Source organism: Clinocottus analis, unplaced genomic scaffold (genome assembly GCF_023055335.1).
Source record: "Clinocottus analis isolate CAN_PGR_092001 unplaced genomic scaffold, fCliAna1.0.p SCAF_19, whole genome shotgun sequence".
NCBI lineage: Eukaryota > Metazoa > Chordata > Actinopteri > Perciformes > Cottidae > Clinocottus > Clinocottus analis.
Genome location: NW_027175920.1, coordinates 12820708 through 12839771, shown reverse-complemented (window position 1 = coordinate 12839771; position 19064 = coordinate 12820708). Strand labels below are relative to the sequence as shown.

The following is a 19064-nucleotide window of genomic DNA, read 5'->3' as shown; positions in this document are numbered from 1 at the left end:
GTGCAGATAAATGCGGTTTTACAGTAACCAGGTTACTGCAGTGCCTGTGAACATGTTTTCTGATTTCCTGCCTTAACCCGATTTCAACCAATAGCCTGGTTTCCGGTCTAACGGCATAAACAGTTAGTCTTCCTGGCATCGAGGCAAAGAGACAAGGGACTGAGTTGTTTGAGGCGAGTTGTTACACTAAAGAAAAGGTTTTTGCACCGCAGAACGTCTCATTGACTTCAAAACATCTCCTCGGGTCTGTCCTCATGTGTTCGTCCGGTTAGGTTCATATATTTTTACCTGAGGAGGTAAATCCCGTCCTCATCAGAGGACCAAAACATCATGAATATAGCACAGAGTACATGTGATTGACAGCGTGCAGGATTCAAACTGCCCTCTCCCTTTTCAAGATCACAAGATCTGTTTTTTCTACGCACACAAAAGGCTCATTTCTCTCAGATTTTTGTTACAAATTTGTAAAATATAGTCCCTACTCCATCACCTGACGACATGATCATAACACAGATGTGCCTCAGGCTGGTGCGCAGTGAAAGGCATCCCTAAAACGTGCACTTTTGTCACGCGACACGATGCCACAGGTGGTGCGAGACATTTAGCGCTCGCACACACTGTAGTCGTAAAAAATAATACAAAAAAGAAAAAAATCTTACATCTGTTGCACCTCCATCTCGTCTCCACGGTAACAGGACCTGAGGATGGTCTGGCGGTCGGCATCCCACAGGTGCTCCTTGAGGAAGTTGCCCGCCTGCACCGCCCTCTCCAGCGAGGCCTCGTCCCCCAGCACGGCTCCGACAGCGGCGTAGGCCGACAGCATGAGACCTGGAGGAGGAAGAAGAAGATGGCGATGGTGATGAAGATGAGGGTGGAATGATTAGATATTTAAAAAAGGCCTTTTACTCAGATTAAAACATGGCGTCCCCTGTCGGCTGAGGCTCGAGTGTGTGTCCGCGCCACGGTCCCAGCTTAGTTATTTCTACCCCGACGCTTTGAAGTTTCCCTGTTCTCCCTCTCGTTCCCTCTCCACATCCATGTCCTCCCTCTTTCCCTGCACTCCTCTTTCATGTAGCTGAATCAAAGTCTGGTTGAGTGCACACCCTGGTCTTCAAAGTGTTGCGGCAGAGGACAGGTGATTAATGGAGGGGCCTCTTCATCAGAGACGAGAAGGAGAGCCTCGCGTCTAATTGGAAAGTTCTCAGAGATCGCAGAGCCTCATTACCTCACTAACACACTCCGTCTTGAGACGTCAGCCCCCGAGAGCAAAATCTGCCGGTGTGTGTGTGTGTGTGTTCTTGTAATTAATCACCACAAGTCACAATGTGCTGGACAAACAATCCAAATTGCCGTCACACTAATGGAAAGTGACAGGAAGCGCCTCTATAATAATATGTGAAAATCTTCATAAAAGCTGGAAAAAAAATGTGCGTCTAAACCCGTCAACGGTCAAAGAACGATATGTCTTGTTTAACTACTTGTATATTTGCCCTTGGTTAGTTCTGTAATTAGAAGCTGAGGGTCGTTTGGTACCGTGGATGTGGACCAGTGGTCTGGTGGTGTGGGATGAATACAGAGACAAGTCTAACAATCATCGATCATGCAAAAGGATAGGCCACATTAGCAGGCTATCGGTATACTAAAAGATAGAAACTCTCATTTTGTTATTTAATAGTAAACCACGAAGGATAAATCGGTGTATTTATATTGTTTAAGGAGCTGGAGCATTGATCACAACAGGGAGTGAAGCGTCAACCTCCGGTGAAGTGCCTAAAACTGCACTGCGCTGCTTTTATACCTCACACAGCCTCACCTTGGTATAAAACATCAAAGTACGCGCGGCGCAATCGAAAACAAAAACAGCTCCGACCTCGTTGGAAAACGACACACCTGATTAGGCTGCAGGTATTTATTTAGGCTGTTTATCCAACTGAATAGATTAACACGGCCATGCGCGGGCCGAGGTAAGCATCGCACTTTGGTCGGTCTGTTGACTGCATCACTCCGAGGCTATTCTAATTGTGTCAAATGGAAATTCTTCATGTCGCTCTTTTGTTGTTTTATATTTCGGGAGATGATTTCCTTTGTGTGGAATTATTTTTGCATAAGCAAACTATAAAAAAAAATTAGACATTGGTGTCAATTTGACCACCGACTGGGGGAAACCAACAGCAACCACCTGGTGATTCCTGTCAGGCCGGTGTAGCACGGGAAGCTAAGGAGCCAGACGGCCTGCAACCATGTGTCAACAGGGAACTGTGCTGGCCAGTAAAGTAAAGCCTGAAGTTATTGTAATCATCATGTCGTTGGAGCATGGTGCACTTCCCGTTCAGGGATCATCATTCCTGAACCGGGCAGAGGCCCGGGGCCTTCAGTGTCAGGGTCCTCGCTTCCCTTCCCTTACAATATGTCACTCAAAGAGACAAGTGCGCCCACTGATCAGGAAGAGACTCAAAATGACCTCAAGGAATCTTAAAATGACTACAAAGAAACACAATCGACCCACAACTACTAGAAAAGAGGGAAAAACAACCACAAATAGACACAAAACATCTACAAAGAGACATAAATACCAGAAAGAGAACAAAAAAAAGTACAAAGAGACACAAAATAACTACAAAGAGACATAAATACTAGAAAGAGAACAAACTACAAAGAGATGCAAAACAGCTGCAAAGAGACAAAAACAGACACACAACGACCATGAAAAGTGGCAAAACAAGAGAAACAGTAAACACTACAAAGTGACTCAAAAGACTACAATGACCAAAACAACCACGCAGAGATACACAACAGCTGCAATGAGACATACCACGACAAAATAAGTCATAAAACTACAAAGAAACACAAAAAGAAAACCAACCATAGACAAAAAATAACGGAAACAACTGCAAAGAGACAAACTAAAACAAAAAGAGGCTCAACAACTACACAGTCTGCGGTCTCGTCGTGTAAACTTGAACGTGAGGTTTTCTAGACTCGGGGCCTCACCACTCCAGGAGGCCAACATCTTGGTGTCCAGATGTGGGCGTGGCCGGCTCTCCCTCACTTTGGCCATTTGGGTCCTGGCCGAGGCCAGCAGCTCGTTGGCCTTCTCCACGCTGATGCCAAAGCGAGCAGCCGTTAGCTCCACAGAATAGCGCACGATCAGCACATTCTGGCCCTGCAGCTCCCCGTGGGGGTCCTGGCAACCAACGGGACAGGGGATGAGAGGGAGTACGCGGAAAGGGAATCGTCCCTGACGGCAACTGCTGTCAGGTTAATGCCTTAATGGGGCAACTTCAACACCTTAATAGACCCTCTGAATAAAATATAGCAAGAGATTTAGGATTGTGCGACCCTTTTCTCATGTAAATGATTGATTCGTCTGATTCGCTACCTCGGAGTCGAGTTCCACAGAGTGGACCTTCGGTCTTTTATTCCTTCCATGTCAAAACTGCAATCCTAGATGGTGTTGCAATGGCCGCATGCGAGACGGTACGATTGAAAGCTGACCTGCTCCAGAGCAACATTGCCTTGTTCCTTGACTCCGTAGTGGTGCATGAAGATGTCGGCCAGCGTGGCGGCTCCGGCGGCGCCCTCGATCACATCCGGCAACAGCTCCCGGACCTCTGAGGCGGTCCAGACGCAGAACGCCCCCTCGCGCTTCTCCGGTCCCCCCGATGGCGGGACAGAGTCCGCATCCTCTGCACTGTAGAAGCCTCCGGACTGAGTCAGAGGCACAGACATGGAAGGAGGAGAGGGGAGATATTCAATGCCTTTGTTGAACTATGGAGTCACATGTTTAATTCAAGATGAAGACCAAATCTTTAACTGTGTGAACGTGAATACTGTAAAGAGTCACGTCCGGACCGCCTCAGAGGTCCGGGAGCTGTTGCCTATAAAATCTTTATAAATTCAACAGTATTGTTAGAAAAACGAGCGATACGCATCATAATGTTGGCTACTATGAGCACAGAAATACATTGTTTTTTTCAGATCACATGTTATGGAATTGAATGATTTGGTTTATGAACAAATTTTTTTTTTTAAAAGTTACAGGTGTATATATATATAAATATATATATATATATAAATATATATATATATATATATATATATATATATATATAAATATAAATATATATATATATATATATATATATAAATATATATATATATATATATATAAATATATATATATATATATATATATATAAATATATATATATATAAATATATATATATATAAATATAAATATATATATATATAAATATATATATATATAAATATATATATATATATATATATATAAATATATATATATATATATATAAATATATATATATATAAATATATATATAAATATATATATATATAAATATATATATATATATAAATATATATATATATATATAAATATATATATATATATAAATATATATATATATATAAATATATATATATATATATATATCAATAATAGATAAAATGATTTATCTGATTTAATTGATAATAATTTAGGATAGGAATATACAAGCATTTTTTGCTGCTACCTATACCTTTTCAGTCTCTGTTTTTGTATATTATATAGAATAATATTGTATTGTGATGATTGACTGGATAAAACACACAAACAAAACAAGTAAAGTCTAAAGAGCAAGGTTTGTTTTTTGCCCTGTTTGGTTGAAAGTCTGTTTCCTGTGTGCTGTTCTCACTATACGGAGTAAAGCCACAGGAGGTCAGCAAAAACAAGATTTTCAGGCCGGACCTACTTTCGCTTGTCCTACTTTCTCGAGAAACTATCAAAAGTTACGACCTGAAACTACAAATGTGACACGAATCAATGGGCGAACACCTGTGAACGGGTCTGACAAGCGCGTGCACGCTGTCACTCATCGTAAAGGCCTCAGTCGGGCCTTTACATCACCGAGACAGGAAATCAATACCTTTTAAAAGAACCGAATTAAACAATGTGTCATGTGAGCCCCGCGCTCTGCAGACACGCTGAGAACAGTAAGTCATTGCTTCACAGCCACGATGAGAGCCGGAGGAGTCTACCTCGCCGAGCGGACGGCCACAGCCAAAAAGAAACGCACAAGTCTGCGGGGAATTACCGTGGCGAGGTTAATTCGTTGGTGCATAATTACATAATAAATCTTGAGGAGTATAATGATTACAACGAGCGCGGTATTAATTGTGTGCCCCTCCCGTCCGCTGCTGTCGACTCATTAATCAAAAGAAAGAGAAAAAAAACCTTTTGACCCTCAAAGAAGAGCGAAAGGTTTAAGAAGCTATTTGTCAGCGGGCGCCTACCACTTGCCCTCGAGGGAGCACGAGCACACAGACGTGCACACACACACACACACACACACACACAGGCAGATGCACAATTATCGTCTTCTAGTGGAATTAAGTTACCTTTTTTCTTCCTTCGTCAGCAGCAGATACAAATAAAAGCTGTTGCTTTATTTTTAATGACTTGCCTTTGCCAACATTTAAAAAAAATGTTTTTCAGTTTATTTCTTTTGTATAGCCCAAAATCACAAATACAAAATAGAAATTGAAGTGCTTTACATTCTGTATACATGACATCCCTGTCCCAGGACCTCACAAAGATAGTAAAGTCCCTTTAACAGGGAAAAAAGGAAGAGCAACAGAGGTGGATCCCTCTCCCCAGATGGACAGAAGCAATAGATGTCATGTGACCAGAATGAACAACGTAACTGAGTTACAGCACATTACATGAATATGACAAACTATTCATATAATGAGTAGTAGGCATGGACCTATGATCCAGATAGCCACAGTTCATGTCAGCGGGCATCATGGGCAGCAAAGCCATGGCCACGGAGGCGGGACCTGCTCCAGACACAGATGGTTATGTGAGGCTCGGTTTGGTGAAGCAGTACCGGTGTGTTCCAGCAGAAAAATGTACTTTAGCCTAAAGCAATCTGTTCAAATGTACTTATAATACAGTGTATATATGGAGTATTTTTACCAAGAGACCGAGTTCCTTCCAACATGGATGAACAAAAACAGGAATTTTAATAATACAACACAAAGAAAGTAATGGATTATGGCAGGTAGGGACCAGCAACACCTGTGTTCTGTGAGGGGGGAACATGGGAGGAAAGGAACATCCCAAGGCAAGATAAAGTGTTGAAAATAGTCAACAAATACCGTAAATCTTTCAATCAATCATTCATATAACATATAATGAATGAAATTTAAGATGTGATTCTGAAACACACACCAAAAGACTGTCGCTGACTCACCTTGTCACTCAGGTCTCTGGAGACGTAGAGCAGTATGTCCTTAGCCACATCTGCAAACATCTGCTCGCCTGATACCTGGAAGAGCAGGAACACACAGCAGACACCTGCTTAGGGTTACGATTCAACCGCAACGTCACCTTAAAAGATACCGGCACGTGACGCATATTAATTGGCTGAATTGCGCCGGCGTTGGCCCGCGCGCTCGTGTCCTAATTCACTTTTTGTTTCGGTCTGCTCTGTAAAACAGGCCAGGCCGGCACACACTCACGAGATGATGAAACGCTATGGCATTCAGATGTCTGTCCTTATTGCTGCATCTTTATTAAAAACTGCCCAGTGCAGTGGATACGGGTTCACGTCAATTTGAATTTTACCCTTAAAAAAAAATAAATAAAAAAATGTATATATCTTCAGGAGATAATTGGCAAAAACTGACAACCTTACAAATGTGCACATTAGTGCCTTCAATGTCGTTATTTGCTCTGACGGAAAATAATGAATGTCTGCCAAGTCTCACAACGATGACTTTCGCTGATTGGGTAATATGCCGTTAAATGACTTGGATAGGATGGGGGAGATAATTACCCTGTCAGATACACTAACAAGAACACACAAGCACAAACACACAGAACACACACACACCTGGGAGGCAGTTATGTAGGCTACAGCCAGCTGTGCCTGGTCGTACAACATCTTCTCAAAGTGGGGAACGTGCCAGGAGGAGTCTGTTGAGTAGCGGTGAAAACCCTGCGGCAGAGGGACGTAAGAGAGAGATAGAGTACGTAGTTCTCATACGAACAGTCAGTTCAGATTCACCTCATTATCTGTGGCAACATTAAGCGCCTCTCCTGCCGCGCGACATGCAAACGCATATCTGGCCTGAACAGAAGGAATAGAAAAACACACACCATGCCCACACAGGAGACATACAGTGCAGCCACAGTTTTTTCAGTAATTGTTTTATAGAGCCGAAATGAGAGCAGATTTTAATTTACAAAGGCTCAAAATGCCCCCCGCCCCCTTCTCTTTTGTCTTTTCTCATTTGAACGTGACCGAACCTGAGCCACGTGGTCGTGGATGCCGCCCAGCGCCATCATGCGGAGTGTGTGCAAGGCCATCTGGAGCGCCTCGACCCCTTCTGAGGTGGAGCGATTCACAGACCAGTAAGACATGAGGAACATCAGATTCACTGTGGTGGGGGGGCGGAGGAGGGGAGAGAAAATAGAGTCACACATGAAGAGTGTTCAGCAGGACCAGAAGCCTGAAACTTCTCGCCGAATCTACCTGGTGTGGGGAACTTTGGAGCGTCCCGGAAGCCGCCGTACTCCTCCTCGTAGGAGTGCGCCAGCTGCTGGAAGCAGCGGCTGGCGACGGCCGGGGCCGGCGGAGGACCCTGTCCGGGGTTCGCAGCGACGGCCGTGCTCTTCTTCAGGGCTTCAAGGATCCTCTCTCCGCTGGACTCCAAAGCGGGACGGTTATTCTGCCACTGGGGATCAAAAGGCACACGTTTCATGTGATCGGAAGGGCGAAAGGACGTTTAGATGACCCGGATTTAACTCCTCTCACAGATAACAGACAAATTAACGATTTCAGCGTCCTTGTCTATTCATTTTTTTTCACACAGTAAAACCGAAACTTTCATTGCACAATTTCTACCACTTGACAACCGATAATTTATTTTGCGCTCCCATCGCCGTCCCTCCGGCTCGTACCGAGCAGCTCCTGAAAGGACCCGCTCTGCTCTCACAACGCCACGTGTCAATCACGAAATTTTCTTTTTTTTATTATCTAAATCTGAATTGCTGGAGGGAAGCGACAACTCCGGCATCACCTTTCCCCCGGGAGTTGTCAAACACACTCGCTGCTCATAAACCAAGAGACTCGTTATCGGCACATCTCTGTCGTCATCTTGTCTCTTGAGCGACAAATATGGTCGCTCGTGGGCTGAAACAGCAAAGCCTGCCCGACAGCAGTAACATCTAGACAGGCTTTTCTCTCCTCACATTGGAACCATGTGCTCAGGTCGACACTTTGTTTACCTCAACCTGAAGCCGATGTAAAGCGCACCTAATTCACTTCGGATCTGTTGTCACATTTTTCACCACTGGCACCAACGATTATATACAAATGATCGCCGACGGCCCGCACGACAGATACAAACTAGATTTGAGGAAATGTACAGTTTTAAATGGAGAGGTTAAAACCGTTTTACCTGTTCAATGATCCGGTTGAGAACCGTTTTGAGCCCCGGTCTTCTTGCGTGGTCGGTGGGAGGGAAGTAAGTGCCTCCAATGAAAGGTCGCAGGTCCGGGGTCAGCCACACGCTCATGGGCCAACCCCCACCGCCGCTCGTCGCCTGTAGACACGCGCCGCCAAAAGTCATGAGAACCAAAGTCATGACAAAAGAGTTTGAGAAAACCGCACACGATTTACACACACAAACCTGCACAAAGGTCATGTAGACCTTGTCCACGTCGGGCCTCTCTTCTCGGTCTACTTTGATGCAGACAAAGTTGTCGCTCAGGATCTTGCCGATTTCCTCGTCTTCGAAAGACTCCCTCTCCATGACGTGGCACCAATGGCACGTCGAGTAGCCCACTGACGGTCGGAGAGAGTGACGGCAAACAGACGAGCGCAGCTGTTGTAAGTCAGTGTGACAACATGTGAAAGGAATTCATTTCTCTTTATTTCCCCAGAGGTGCCCCCGAACGAAATGCACGCTTCTACCTGATAAAAAGATCGGCTTGTCTTCATTCTTCGCTTTGTCAAAAGCGTCCTGTCCCCATGGATACCTGAAACAAGCGGGACACTGGTTTGCACGTGACATCGTGTCACTATTACAGAAATGTGTCTCGAGCCGCACCTCAAAAAAGGAAAATAAAGAAAAAGGGCACACTCACCAGTCAACGGGGTTGTGCGCGTGTTGCAGCAGGTAGGGCGACCGCTCCTCGGCCAACCTGTTGGTGTGTTTGTGGTGGGTGGGGGACGTCCCTCCCGACGCCATGCTCATGAAGACCGGTGAGCTGGATGAAAAAAAATTTAATTAAAAATAATAATGTTATTATTGTTGTATTATTGTTTTATTTTATCTCTAAATGAATGAAATAAAATATCATGTACAGCTATGTACAGTAGATACAAACTCATTGCCCTGCTCTGCTGTTGTTGTCCCCCCTCCATGTCAGCTGCTGCTAATTAGGGGACATGATGGTACCCACTGGATGCTTAAATCATCAGCTTCACTTCTGTCAATGATTGAAATAGTGTTTCCAGTATGTGTCCTCATGGTCAGAGCAATAATACAGCAACCAACAGACGTTGTGCACGAGACACGTTGGCGAGTAGTAGCACAGGTGTAATTAATTATGTCCGATATGGCTGCATTTCCCTTTCAGGTGTCCCAGCACTATTCGCCTTAAATGGACAGTCACTCAACGGTATTAGTGTTAAAGAGACTCGTCAAAACTGTACACTGTCAGCGTGTAGAATAGCTAACAGTTCAACTTTACCACAATAGTCGATCATTTGTCGTTTTTAAACCAGTTTGCATCCTGTTCTGATGACACCGATGCTAAAGAAGCTTGCGACCTACTACTAACCTACATACAGCTGCAGAGACTAACCTAGCTGTTAGCCACTTGACCGCAGTCACGTCATGCCGACTTCCGCTCCAGTATTCCACAATGTTTATGTCATTTTGCTTACAGCCATGGGCTCGTGCCCCATAAAACATGACTGAAAACACTATCCGATACATGAGACCACGTCTTAAAATTCGGCTGAAATAGCTGAGACACATGTGACCCGCTTAGAGTCGAAATTTGACATGTAACGCAAAGGCTTTCACCGCTAGCAGAGCGGACTCGGGACATTTCCGGGCAACCCTCGTAGAAAAGCTAATATATTATTGGAAATGAGTGCCACTTGGAGGCTTATCTTGTCACACGGAATTAAAATACGGGGCGTCTGGACCTCCGTTGAATGTATTTTCTCGCGGTGGCGTGTCTCCTGGTACCATTTAACGTTGTGGACATGTTAAATTGTATGGTTTTCTATCGGGAGTTTCGCGTCAACGCGGCGTGCCTGCACTGCAGTCGTCACGGCCAGCGGCATACCGTCATAACGACAGCTAAATTAAACATGTTTGCTTGAACTTTAAGTCACGCACATCTCGCGTTAGCGACCTATTCGCCTCTGCGGCTTTACCTGAGGTGGTAGGCCGGCTGTGGGCGGCGGTGTGTCGGTGACCTCTCGCTCGGTGGGTGGAGGATTGGTCTGAAACACCTAACGTGACCCCCCGAGTCCTGCAGAGGACCGTCCGCTCTCAGAAAAGCTGCGGCCAAGAGACGTGCGGGCTCCACGAGGCTATTTCTGGACGCCGACCGACGCCATGCCAGCCTTATCATCCTAATCCACCCCCAAGCGTGTCGGCTAGTTACCCGCTGGGGTCAGCTACTTTGTTGACATGGATAAACCAGCCAAAACTTGCAGGCGGGAGATAAACACGTTTTTATTGCAGTACCACGAGTTGACGTTAGGTGGCGCGCCAAAACAGGTTAGGGACACACCAAACAATCACTTTTTCTTCTTCTTTTAATACATTTGTGGGTGGAGATAGACATCAAATGCAATTTAAGGGGGGAAAAAAAGTAGTAGGTAGATATTTATAAAAAATAAAAAAGAGGAGAACAAAAAAAGACATGTTTTTCCTATGCTTTCCCTATGCTCTCACGGATTTCAAAGCATTGAGCTCGATAACTGTTTTGACAAAGTCATTGCGAGTCACCAAGTCGGAGGCCACGATGTTCATCGGCGTCTTAGCAGCTTGCTGTTTCACCCACAGCAGCAGCCTCGGCAAGCCCCTCCGTATGACGTTGGCGAGGTTGTCGCAAAGGCGCAGGATGTACTGGAGTATCCTGAAATCCCCCGGCAGTGTCAAGTTCAGGCCACACACAAAGAAATCTGCAGGGTCATCATGGTGGGGGAGGTCAAATGATAGCTCAGCATCACTTTATGCAATACATTGTACATTTTACAAGATGGCACGTGTGGCCCAAACTGAGTGAAAAACTCACACTTAACGGGCCTCGCCGTCTCCAAGACGTGCCGGAGTTTTGACTCAAGTTTTGTTGTGTTCATAGTATCGCCGTAGAAATACGGTATTTTACTCCATATATCGCCGTGCTGAGTTGTCGGATAATCATACGACACTATGACGTTTTTGCCTTTGTCCCAGCAACTCCTCAGGGTCAACTTGTCCTGTTGTGATACATCGGGAGACTTTAAATCAGTTTGGATCTGGTGACCTCAGAACTGTCAAATTATTGATGAGATATGCACTTAACTTCAAAGATCCAGTGTACTTTACCCTGATATGGATGAGTTTGGCTCCAAACAAGGTTTTGATGAAGCCGATGAGATGTTTGTGGAGCTGCGCGGCAATCGCTTTGTCAAACCCTTTGAAGTTGGACAAAGCCAGGATGAGGATCTCTTTGGGGTGCCTCTCGGCCCAGTCCTTTATTTCCTTGAGAACTGTCTGTCACAGGGGCAGAACAGTGGTTCTTAATACAGTTGTAGTCCAATATACAGATATCTTCTCCGGTGTACTTTTTGAAATATAGATAAGTATGTCGGCGTATTTCAAAGAAAAATCAGTCACCGGGCGATCTTTGCTCACAGTAAAACGTAGTGGATGGTCAAATATAAAAAATAGTTTAACTAAAAACCAGTGGTTAATGTTTATCAGTTTTTCTGATCTGACCTTGATGTGCATGATAACATATAGATCCTGGGATTATTATTTATTATATGATCATCCTTATCACAAAACACAAAGTAACATCTCAGTAATTGTCAGAAGTACACGTTTGACTAAATTTAAACTTAAAACTAAATTATTTTCTTACTGACTAACATTACAACGTACAGGGCCGTAACTAGGATAAAATAAAAAAACTTAGGACACGTCCCCCCCTTCACACTCCAAAAATACATTCTTCATAATATTATATAGAAGTATTTCTTCAGGCACATGTCACGTTTGAGTTCAGTGACATTTTCTGGAAGTCATTCGTTTATTTATTTTTACATGTATTGCCGTAAAAGTCTTGAGTCTCAAAAAATCCCAAAGGTTGATTCCCCCTAAATATTTATTGATGTGTATGTAATGTAAATAAGCAATGTTCTTATGCTAATGCATGACATTTCCATGTTTACCTCCACATCCGTGTGCGTGTACAGCCCGTGATGAAAGTAAAGCTGAGTGGCGTTGCTGTCGCGTGCCTTTCGAGCGATCCTCAGGTCAAAGTAGCGAACCCCCGCATCCAGCTGCTTTGTGATGGTCTCCTCCTGCAGTCCAACAAGCACTCCCATATTTGTTTTGCTCAAATACAGTTGGCACTGAAAGGTTTTTGAAAAACCATTTACCTGAGTGGTGGCCCATTTGCGCACAATTTTACGTGCACAATAAATCTTGCTCAATATTTTCAGTCTATCAGGTTCTATTATAGGAGAGTCGATGTCCAAGTCATAACTCATTGAGTCATGGCTACCTAGGGAATACCACACACACCCACACGGACACACACACACGGACACACACCAACACACACACACAGTTGTATTAATCCACCAATCGTTGCTGCCCAGCACAGCAGCACAAGTTAATTTAAATGTGCATACAGTGTCAAAAAAACTGTCGAGTGCTATGTCTTAGCTAAATGCAGTAGCAACGTGAGCAGCTAGCTCATGTCAGCCTCATACCTGGTATGGCCAGATCATAGAGAGGAATGTCGTGGAGCTCGACTGGTAGTTGCGACATCCAATCACAGTAGCTGGTGATTTTTCTTTCGTCTTTTTTTGTTGACATTGCCATCTCAAATCCTACAAAAAGCAAGTCAACTGTCAATATCTTACTTTTCTCAATGTCAGCAGTTTCTGGCAATAAAGAATAGGTTGCATTAAAGTAAAACACAGACATTAGGGTCAAGAGTTTCGAAAAATACAACTTACTCTGCCAAGGTGCCAGCCCTCCTTGGCCTCTTTATGACATCAGATTTTGAACCACGAGAGTACACGAAGAACTGATGTTGTCATGTCCTGCTGCTCATTGGAAGGCTGCAGTATTCAAGTTACAGTACTACCTTAAATGCACTGTGGCAAGGGACAAACTTGTGTAACAAGTGTAGTCCTACAAGTTTTTGTCACCAGGAAGCCCATTGCACGTGAATATCTAAAAATAGACTTGATCCTGAGGATGACATGGAGTTTCTGTGAGACTTCCTCATACCATCATTGGGCACAAGTTACAATCTTGAAGATCTTGTTTTTGTTCTCTGGCGGCATCTTTGTTCATACGCTGCAATTGCATGTGTGTGTGACAGTTAGTGTTGGATTTGTCATTATTCTGGGCAAAAAAAGTCCCTCACATGCAGCTTCTTTACAACGTTAAGTATGTAGAGCCTACAATACAATAGGATACGCAACATAGGTATTATTGTAGTTGTATTTTAGGCAGAAAATAGACATTGTAAATTGGCTTTGGACGTCTTAAAGGTTGCTGATCCAGCTCTACACTGTGATAATTTGTTTGATTTCTCATAATATTTAGTGACTTGATCAAATAAATGTATTATTAATCACTTTTGAGGAATTGTCAAATTTGGGCCATTTTTGGGAAGTGGTAGAAAGCTGGCTGACAGTGAAAAAAGAAAGAAACAAAAAAAAAACAATGTAGGCTTTATGTCAAGTACAATTTAAGTTAATGAGTTGTGACGTGTGAGGTCAGAGAAGTACATTTTTTGGTAGATGATAAGTTAACATAGGCCTAGAAGGAAAACGTTGACATCACTGATATTTAAAGTGCCTGCACAAGTTAAAAAAATATCTATTAAAACTTACATGACTTGGATTTATTCAGTTACATGTTTGTTTTGTACGTTGCGTTGTAGTGTTAAAGGCAGTGGTGGGCCGTCAGAGCCTGCTAAGCCTTCTCTGTTGGCCTAAACAGAATTTATAATTTAATTGTTTTTCACAAACATACTGACTACATGTATTATAATTATTTTTTTCCTATCAGCTTATTTTTCTCATTGCTCCTGTTAAGTCAGAGAAGTTAAAACTTCTCTGACTTAAGTGAAATGAGAGTTTTTTAACCATCAACGGCTGAAGGAGGAGTAGAAATGGACTTGCTAGAGGATTTACTGATGATGCCTTTTCGCACGGAGGGTTACGAGCATGTTTTGTGGTGACGATGCTAATATCAACGGCTGTTTGTGTTACTGTTTTGTTTTTGCATCTGCAGTCGTATTTAATCATAAACGGTGCTGCTGCCCGCGTCGGGCGTCGAGCCGGGGCTGGTCCCGTTACCCGGGAGCTAGCTGCTGCAGCTAACACTGACAAGCCTTTTTTTGTTTGTGCTAAATTTTCAGCGTCGTTTACTTAAGCTCAAATAGTGCTGCCGGCGTCAGCAGCTGCGACTCATGTCACCGCCGAGTCTCCCCGACTGCTTTTATGCTGGCGAGGCAGTACAAGTGAGCGGCCTACGAGCCGAGCGAGAGGGGATCGTCTTCCTGTCTTACGCTAGAGCTTAATTTACCTCTGCAGCTCAGCCAACTTCACCAACACAGTGCTGTTTTTATTAAATCTTTAATATCGTGTGTGTTTTGTCATGTTTTTTTAATGACTTAATGTGACTGGTTCGAGTGAATTTGTTCTTCATGGCGTGGACTACATGTTCGTTAATGACGCGACATCCCGTCATGCGCGTATTTATGTCAAAGATATCAGACAGTCGATTCAACTCTTTTTATTTGATGGGATGAACCTTAATCATTCACAGAACAAGACAAGATTTGAGTCTCAGGCATGTTGGAAATTCCACAATATCACCAAGATGTACATGTGATTATTTAAAAGCCGGCAGGGTGGGTGACTTCAGACTTATCTAGCCTTGGCCAGACCCACCATGTTCTGGGCTCGGTCGAAGATGGAGTAATACTGTCTGATGAAGACGTCACCCAGGACCCAGAGGCTGTCTTCTGCTCCTCCAAAGCCAGTACGGCAGCCATGGTACTGAGACTGGGGGAGGGATATGGGAAAAGAATTTAAAAGTATAGTTCGATGAAAAAAATTAACTCATTCTGTCGGGGAAACAAACACTTACTTGACGAACGTAGCCAGAGGGTGGGATGGGGAATTCCTCTCCGTGGATATGGAAGACCACATCTGGCATTTGGGCAATGCTGTTGCAGTTGACCATAAACTGTGAGAGAGAGAGATAGACAGAGACAGAGAGAGACATGAAAGGGCATTAAAGAGTTAGGTTTTTTCAAATTTTGTTCCACTAAATTGTGAATCTATAGAAATCCCCTCCTGTGCACCAGCGTGTTTTTTCCCCGAAACTCACGTCTTCGTTCTTGCTGCGAGCTCCGATCCAGCTGTTGATGCTGCTGATGCTGCTCTGAGGTCCGACGATCAGGGAAGTGCCAGTGTCCACGATCGCCTGACAACCGCCATTGCAAGCCACAACCTGACCATTGACGGTGATGCTGACAGGGACACACAGCACAGCGTGCGTCAGACGGATAGCGGACGCTTTGGCTTGGGTGTATTCCCGGGGCATCAAGTGGCTTTACCTGTCCACTGTGATCTGCCAGTACTGATTTTTAGAGACGGGGATCCAGGAGATGGAGCCTTGGTAGTGGTTGGGGTCAACACCACCGAAGGTCACCACGCTGCCTTGCTGAGAGTCCCTGCAGAGGGAAACGAGAACCGACTGAAAAACGTCCTATAAAATCAGTCGCCGTGTCAGCATTGCAGCAAAGCTACGGCTGTCCTTACGAGCTCAGGTACACAGAGAAGAGGTCCTGGCTGACCAGGCCCTTTCTCATCATGTTGTCGAAGACGGGTGTGGCCCTGGCCGCAGACAGGCGTGGATATGCCAGGCCCAGGATACCATCGGCACGGATGTGCTGCATGAAGGGACCCTCAAACAGGCTCATGCCGAAGATCTGGTTCCTCACAGAGAGTTCGCCCACCTGGATGACAAACAAGAAGACACTCAGGCTTTGAAAAAAAAACTCAAATTGCAATGGGATCGGGAAATGTGGACGAATATTGTTTGCTTTTTCAACACACGTGAATATTACCCTGCAGGCCGACAGCTATTTAATTGTAAGGGAATCTGGGTATGTACATATATAACTGTCTGCTTTTTACACTCACCGTCACAGTGTCGTATCCCAGAAAACCAATCATGCAACCGGTGCCGTATCGGATATGGACAGCGCCGCCGTTGTGTCTGTAGGTGCTGCTGGTGCCGGGGTTGAACTTGTCGTGCTTCTCTATGAAGGTACAGATGTGGGGAGAAAGACAAACGTATCTTTGCTGATGAAGTTGCTGTCAAGATTCATAATCTCTGGTTTTATTGTTTATTTGCGCTCGCACTAGCCGGGTGTTTACTCGTGTAAACACCCAACACAGCGAAGTTGCAGGTCCACAGCTAGTTCACATACTGCAGGCTTTACTGCTGCAGTAGACGGAGGGCACCCACAGGTTGGACGAGCCGGTGTCAAAGATGACCTTGAAGGACTGAGGGGGCGTACCGATGGAGATGATTCCGTAGTACGCCAGCTGGAGACGAAGAGGAGACACCAACGTTGCTCACGGCCCAAAGCGAGCTCTTCGTCACAAGTTTGGAGAGCTTCGGCGGCTGTTACTCACGTCAGCGTCGTTGGTCATGGGCTCGTTGCCCACGTCGAAGCCCTCGTTGAACTTGGCCATGGGGTTGTACGGGTACTTGAGTCTGTACTGCTGCCACAGGCCCTGCTCCTCAAGCTTGTCCCTGGCTGTCCTATCCATCACCAGAGGGACCTGCAAAAGAGGGGCCCTAGGCCAAAAAAACGGAGCAGCTTAAATCTTGTTTTATCTCTATTTGTACGTCTTTCATTGACCTGGAAAAAACCTTTTGCTCGTCTATCCTTCCTGGCAGACGTCTCTGAGCCGTTCTCCTGACCCTCGCTGCCTTTACTTCATTTTTGATTTATTACAAAGCACAGAAGGTCGGAAGAGGCCGGACAACATTCAATGTTGGCAGTTATTTCAGAGGAAGTTCAGGTAGTAGGAAAAAAATTAAACAAATCTAAAAGACATCAGGTATGAGAAGGTGTCTCCGTGGTAAAGCGGACGTACCTGGAGACGCACTCAGAGACCGCCAGAAGGGCACACACGTCAAAGACCCACTTCATTGTTTCGCCTGGTTAAGAAAATGAAGAAGAAAAGCTCGTCACATGACAGAGCGACACGAACTGAAACACTGCAATAGCTGCGTGACGATGCAGTAGGTCTACAACCCAGTGGTTTACTCACCGTTCGACTCCAAAAAGGTGGTGCCGACACACCGCCACGCGTCCCCTTTTATGCAGGCGCACTGGCATTTTACATCGATAAAGGAACGCACGCACGGGCGATAAGCGAAGACAAGCAACGGACAAAGTAGCCGTTGACCTCACAACAATATCAAAAATATATGATTAAAGGAAAGAGAACAAACTTTTGGAGAAAGCGTGATCCCATTTGCAAAAAAGGAAACGGCGATCAAAATATTCTCAAAGTCAAATGACGCAAAAGGATTTCCACAATACAGCTGGAGTACATATGAAACTGTTCACGTTTAGTTTTTCATTTCATACTTTCCTTTTCTTTGAAACTTGCCTGAAACATAGAAAATATTACCTTATTATATTACTCTTTTATGAGATCTGTATGTTTTGTTCTGTGTATTTGTGGCCCGATTCTTTTGCAAGTTCTCTAAGTGTTTGTTGTGTTCTGACATAATACACAATAAAACCAAACCAACAAGGCACATCATCAAAATGAAAATGAACCGTCCACATGTAGCAAAGTCAACGTGTCATTGTGTGTCATGTCTTTTCATTTGAAACAGTCTTGTGCTTCTCCCCTCACGCTAACAGTATTTGCTGCTGCGTTTTAATGTGTTTACTCGTTCATCAAGTTCTTTTAGTTTAGAAAGCTAACACTATAAAATTACTGCTGATAAAATATTGATAGAGCTGTGTTATCATTTAAACCAAGCGCACACAGTACCGTTTTACTAGAACGCTGTTTTCCTATTAAAAATAAAATGTTGCAAGAAGTGAAACCACTTTCAGACCAAACGGTGACTCGTCTTTAATTGTCTGCAAAGTAAAATGTCCCCAGAGTCTCATACAAAAGTACAACAGCATATACCTGTGAAAACTTTCCTAAAGTAACTGTTATATTTTTCACAAATACTACATTCAGTTCTCCTCTCTTCTGTCTCTGTTCACTTGCAGTATAAACCCCTGCCTGGCCTTTCTTTGCAGACCCCCGTGCATTCAATAGAAGTTCAATATTTTGTCGCAAAATTCCCGCACACCAGACACTTATTTTGAATGAACTTCATGCTCTAAGAAAGGCCAGAAGGCAAAGTTAGTTTGATGGATAGACTCACTATGTCCTTTCTGTAAGTATGGCGTGCTGGAATCTCCTTTTTTAAACATATTTGTAAGATCTGAAAGAATGATCCAAATCCATGCAGCAGAGTCCACACTAACCTGACTTGTACATGGGTCCAGCCGTAAAGCCCAGCAGCTTACAATTCCCTCGATTGAACGATCCGTTAATAGCAGCGGCTGTCACACTCTGAAGTTTAAAAGTAGGCATGTATTAGTCACACCCTAAACGGGTTTTTGTTTTAAATTTTTATCTGTGTTCTTCAAAACCAAGCCTGAGACTCCTCCGATGACATCCTTCGGCTGTTTTCT

At 44.2% G+C, this 19064-nt stretch overlaps 3 protein-coding genes across 4 annotated transcripts in view; all 3 read right to left on the bottom strand.

Annotated features, from left to right (window-relative positions):
* spata20 (spermatogenesis associated 20) overlaps window positions 1-10734 on the bottom strand; it is a 38279-nt gene extending 27545 nt beyond the window's left edge. For both annotated transcript variants that reach the window (XM_068582548.1, XM_068582549.1), the window contains exons 1-12: window positions 10465-10734; window positions 9159-9281; window positions 8986-9050; window positions 8702-8856; window positions 8471-8614; window positions 7543-7744; window positions 7317-7447; window positions 6901-7005; window positions 6259-6333; window positions 3496-3708; window positions 2992-3184; window positions 660-828 (exon numbers count right to left, since the gene is read on the bottom strand). In XM_068582548.1, coding sequence (XP_068438649.1) covers window positions 660-828; window positions 2992-3184; window positions 3496-3708; window positions 6259-6333; window positions 6901-7005; window positions 7317-7447; window positions 7543-7744; window positions 8471-8614; window positions 8702-8856; window positions 8986-9050; window positions 9159-9281; window positions 10465-10664 — 1775 coding nt within the window. In that variant the 5' untranslated portion in view covers window positions 10665-10734. The remainder of the gene's footprint in view (window positions 1-659; window positions 829-2991; window positions 3185-3495; window positions 3709-6258; window positions 6334-6900; window positions 7006-7316; window positions 7448-7542; window positions 7745-8470; window positions 8615-8701; window positions 8857-8985; window positions 9051-9158; window positions 9282-10464) is intronic.
* Window positions 10735-10966: 232 nt separating this feature from the next.
* On the bottom strand, window positions 10967-13291 carry LOC137789943 (PI-PLC X domain-containing protein 1-like). Its single transcript, XM_068583827.1, has 7 exons — window positions 13270-13291; window positions 13021-13140; window positions 12685-12809; window positions 12475-12606; window positions 11627-11794; window positions 11334-11517; window positions 10967-11220 (listed from the first exon to the last, which is right to left on the bottom strand). Exons 2-7 carry the CDS (start codon window positions 13130-13132, stop codon window positions 10979-10981), a joined length of 963 nt encoding a protein of 320 aa, XP_068439928.1. The 5' UTR covers window positions 13133-13140; window positions 13270-13291; the 3' UTR covers window positions 10967-10978.
* Window positions 13292-15124: 1833 nt separating this feature from the next.
* On the bottom strand, window positions 15125-18963 carry LOC137789488 (pepsin A-like). Its single transcript, XM_068583134.1, has 10 exons — window positions 18855-18963; window positions 17449-17512; window positions 16981-17146; window positions 16773-16890; window positions 16483-16601; window positions 16099-16295; window positions 15894-16010; window positions 15665-15806; window positions 15422-15520; window positions 15125-15336 (listed from the first exon to the last, which is right to left on the bottom strand). Exons 1-10 carry the CDS (start codon window positions 18961-18963, stop codon window positions 15199-15201), a joined length of 1269 nt encoding a protein of 422 aa, XP_068439235.1. The 3' UTR covers window positions 15125-15198.
* Window positions 18964-19064: the final 101 nt, after the last annotated feature.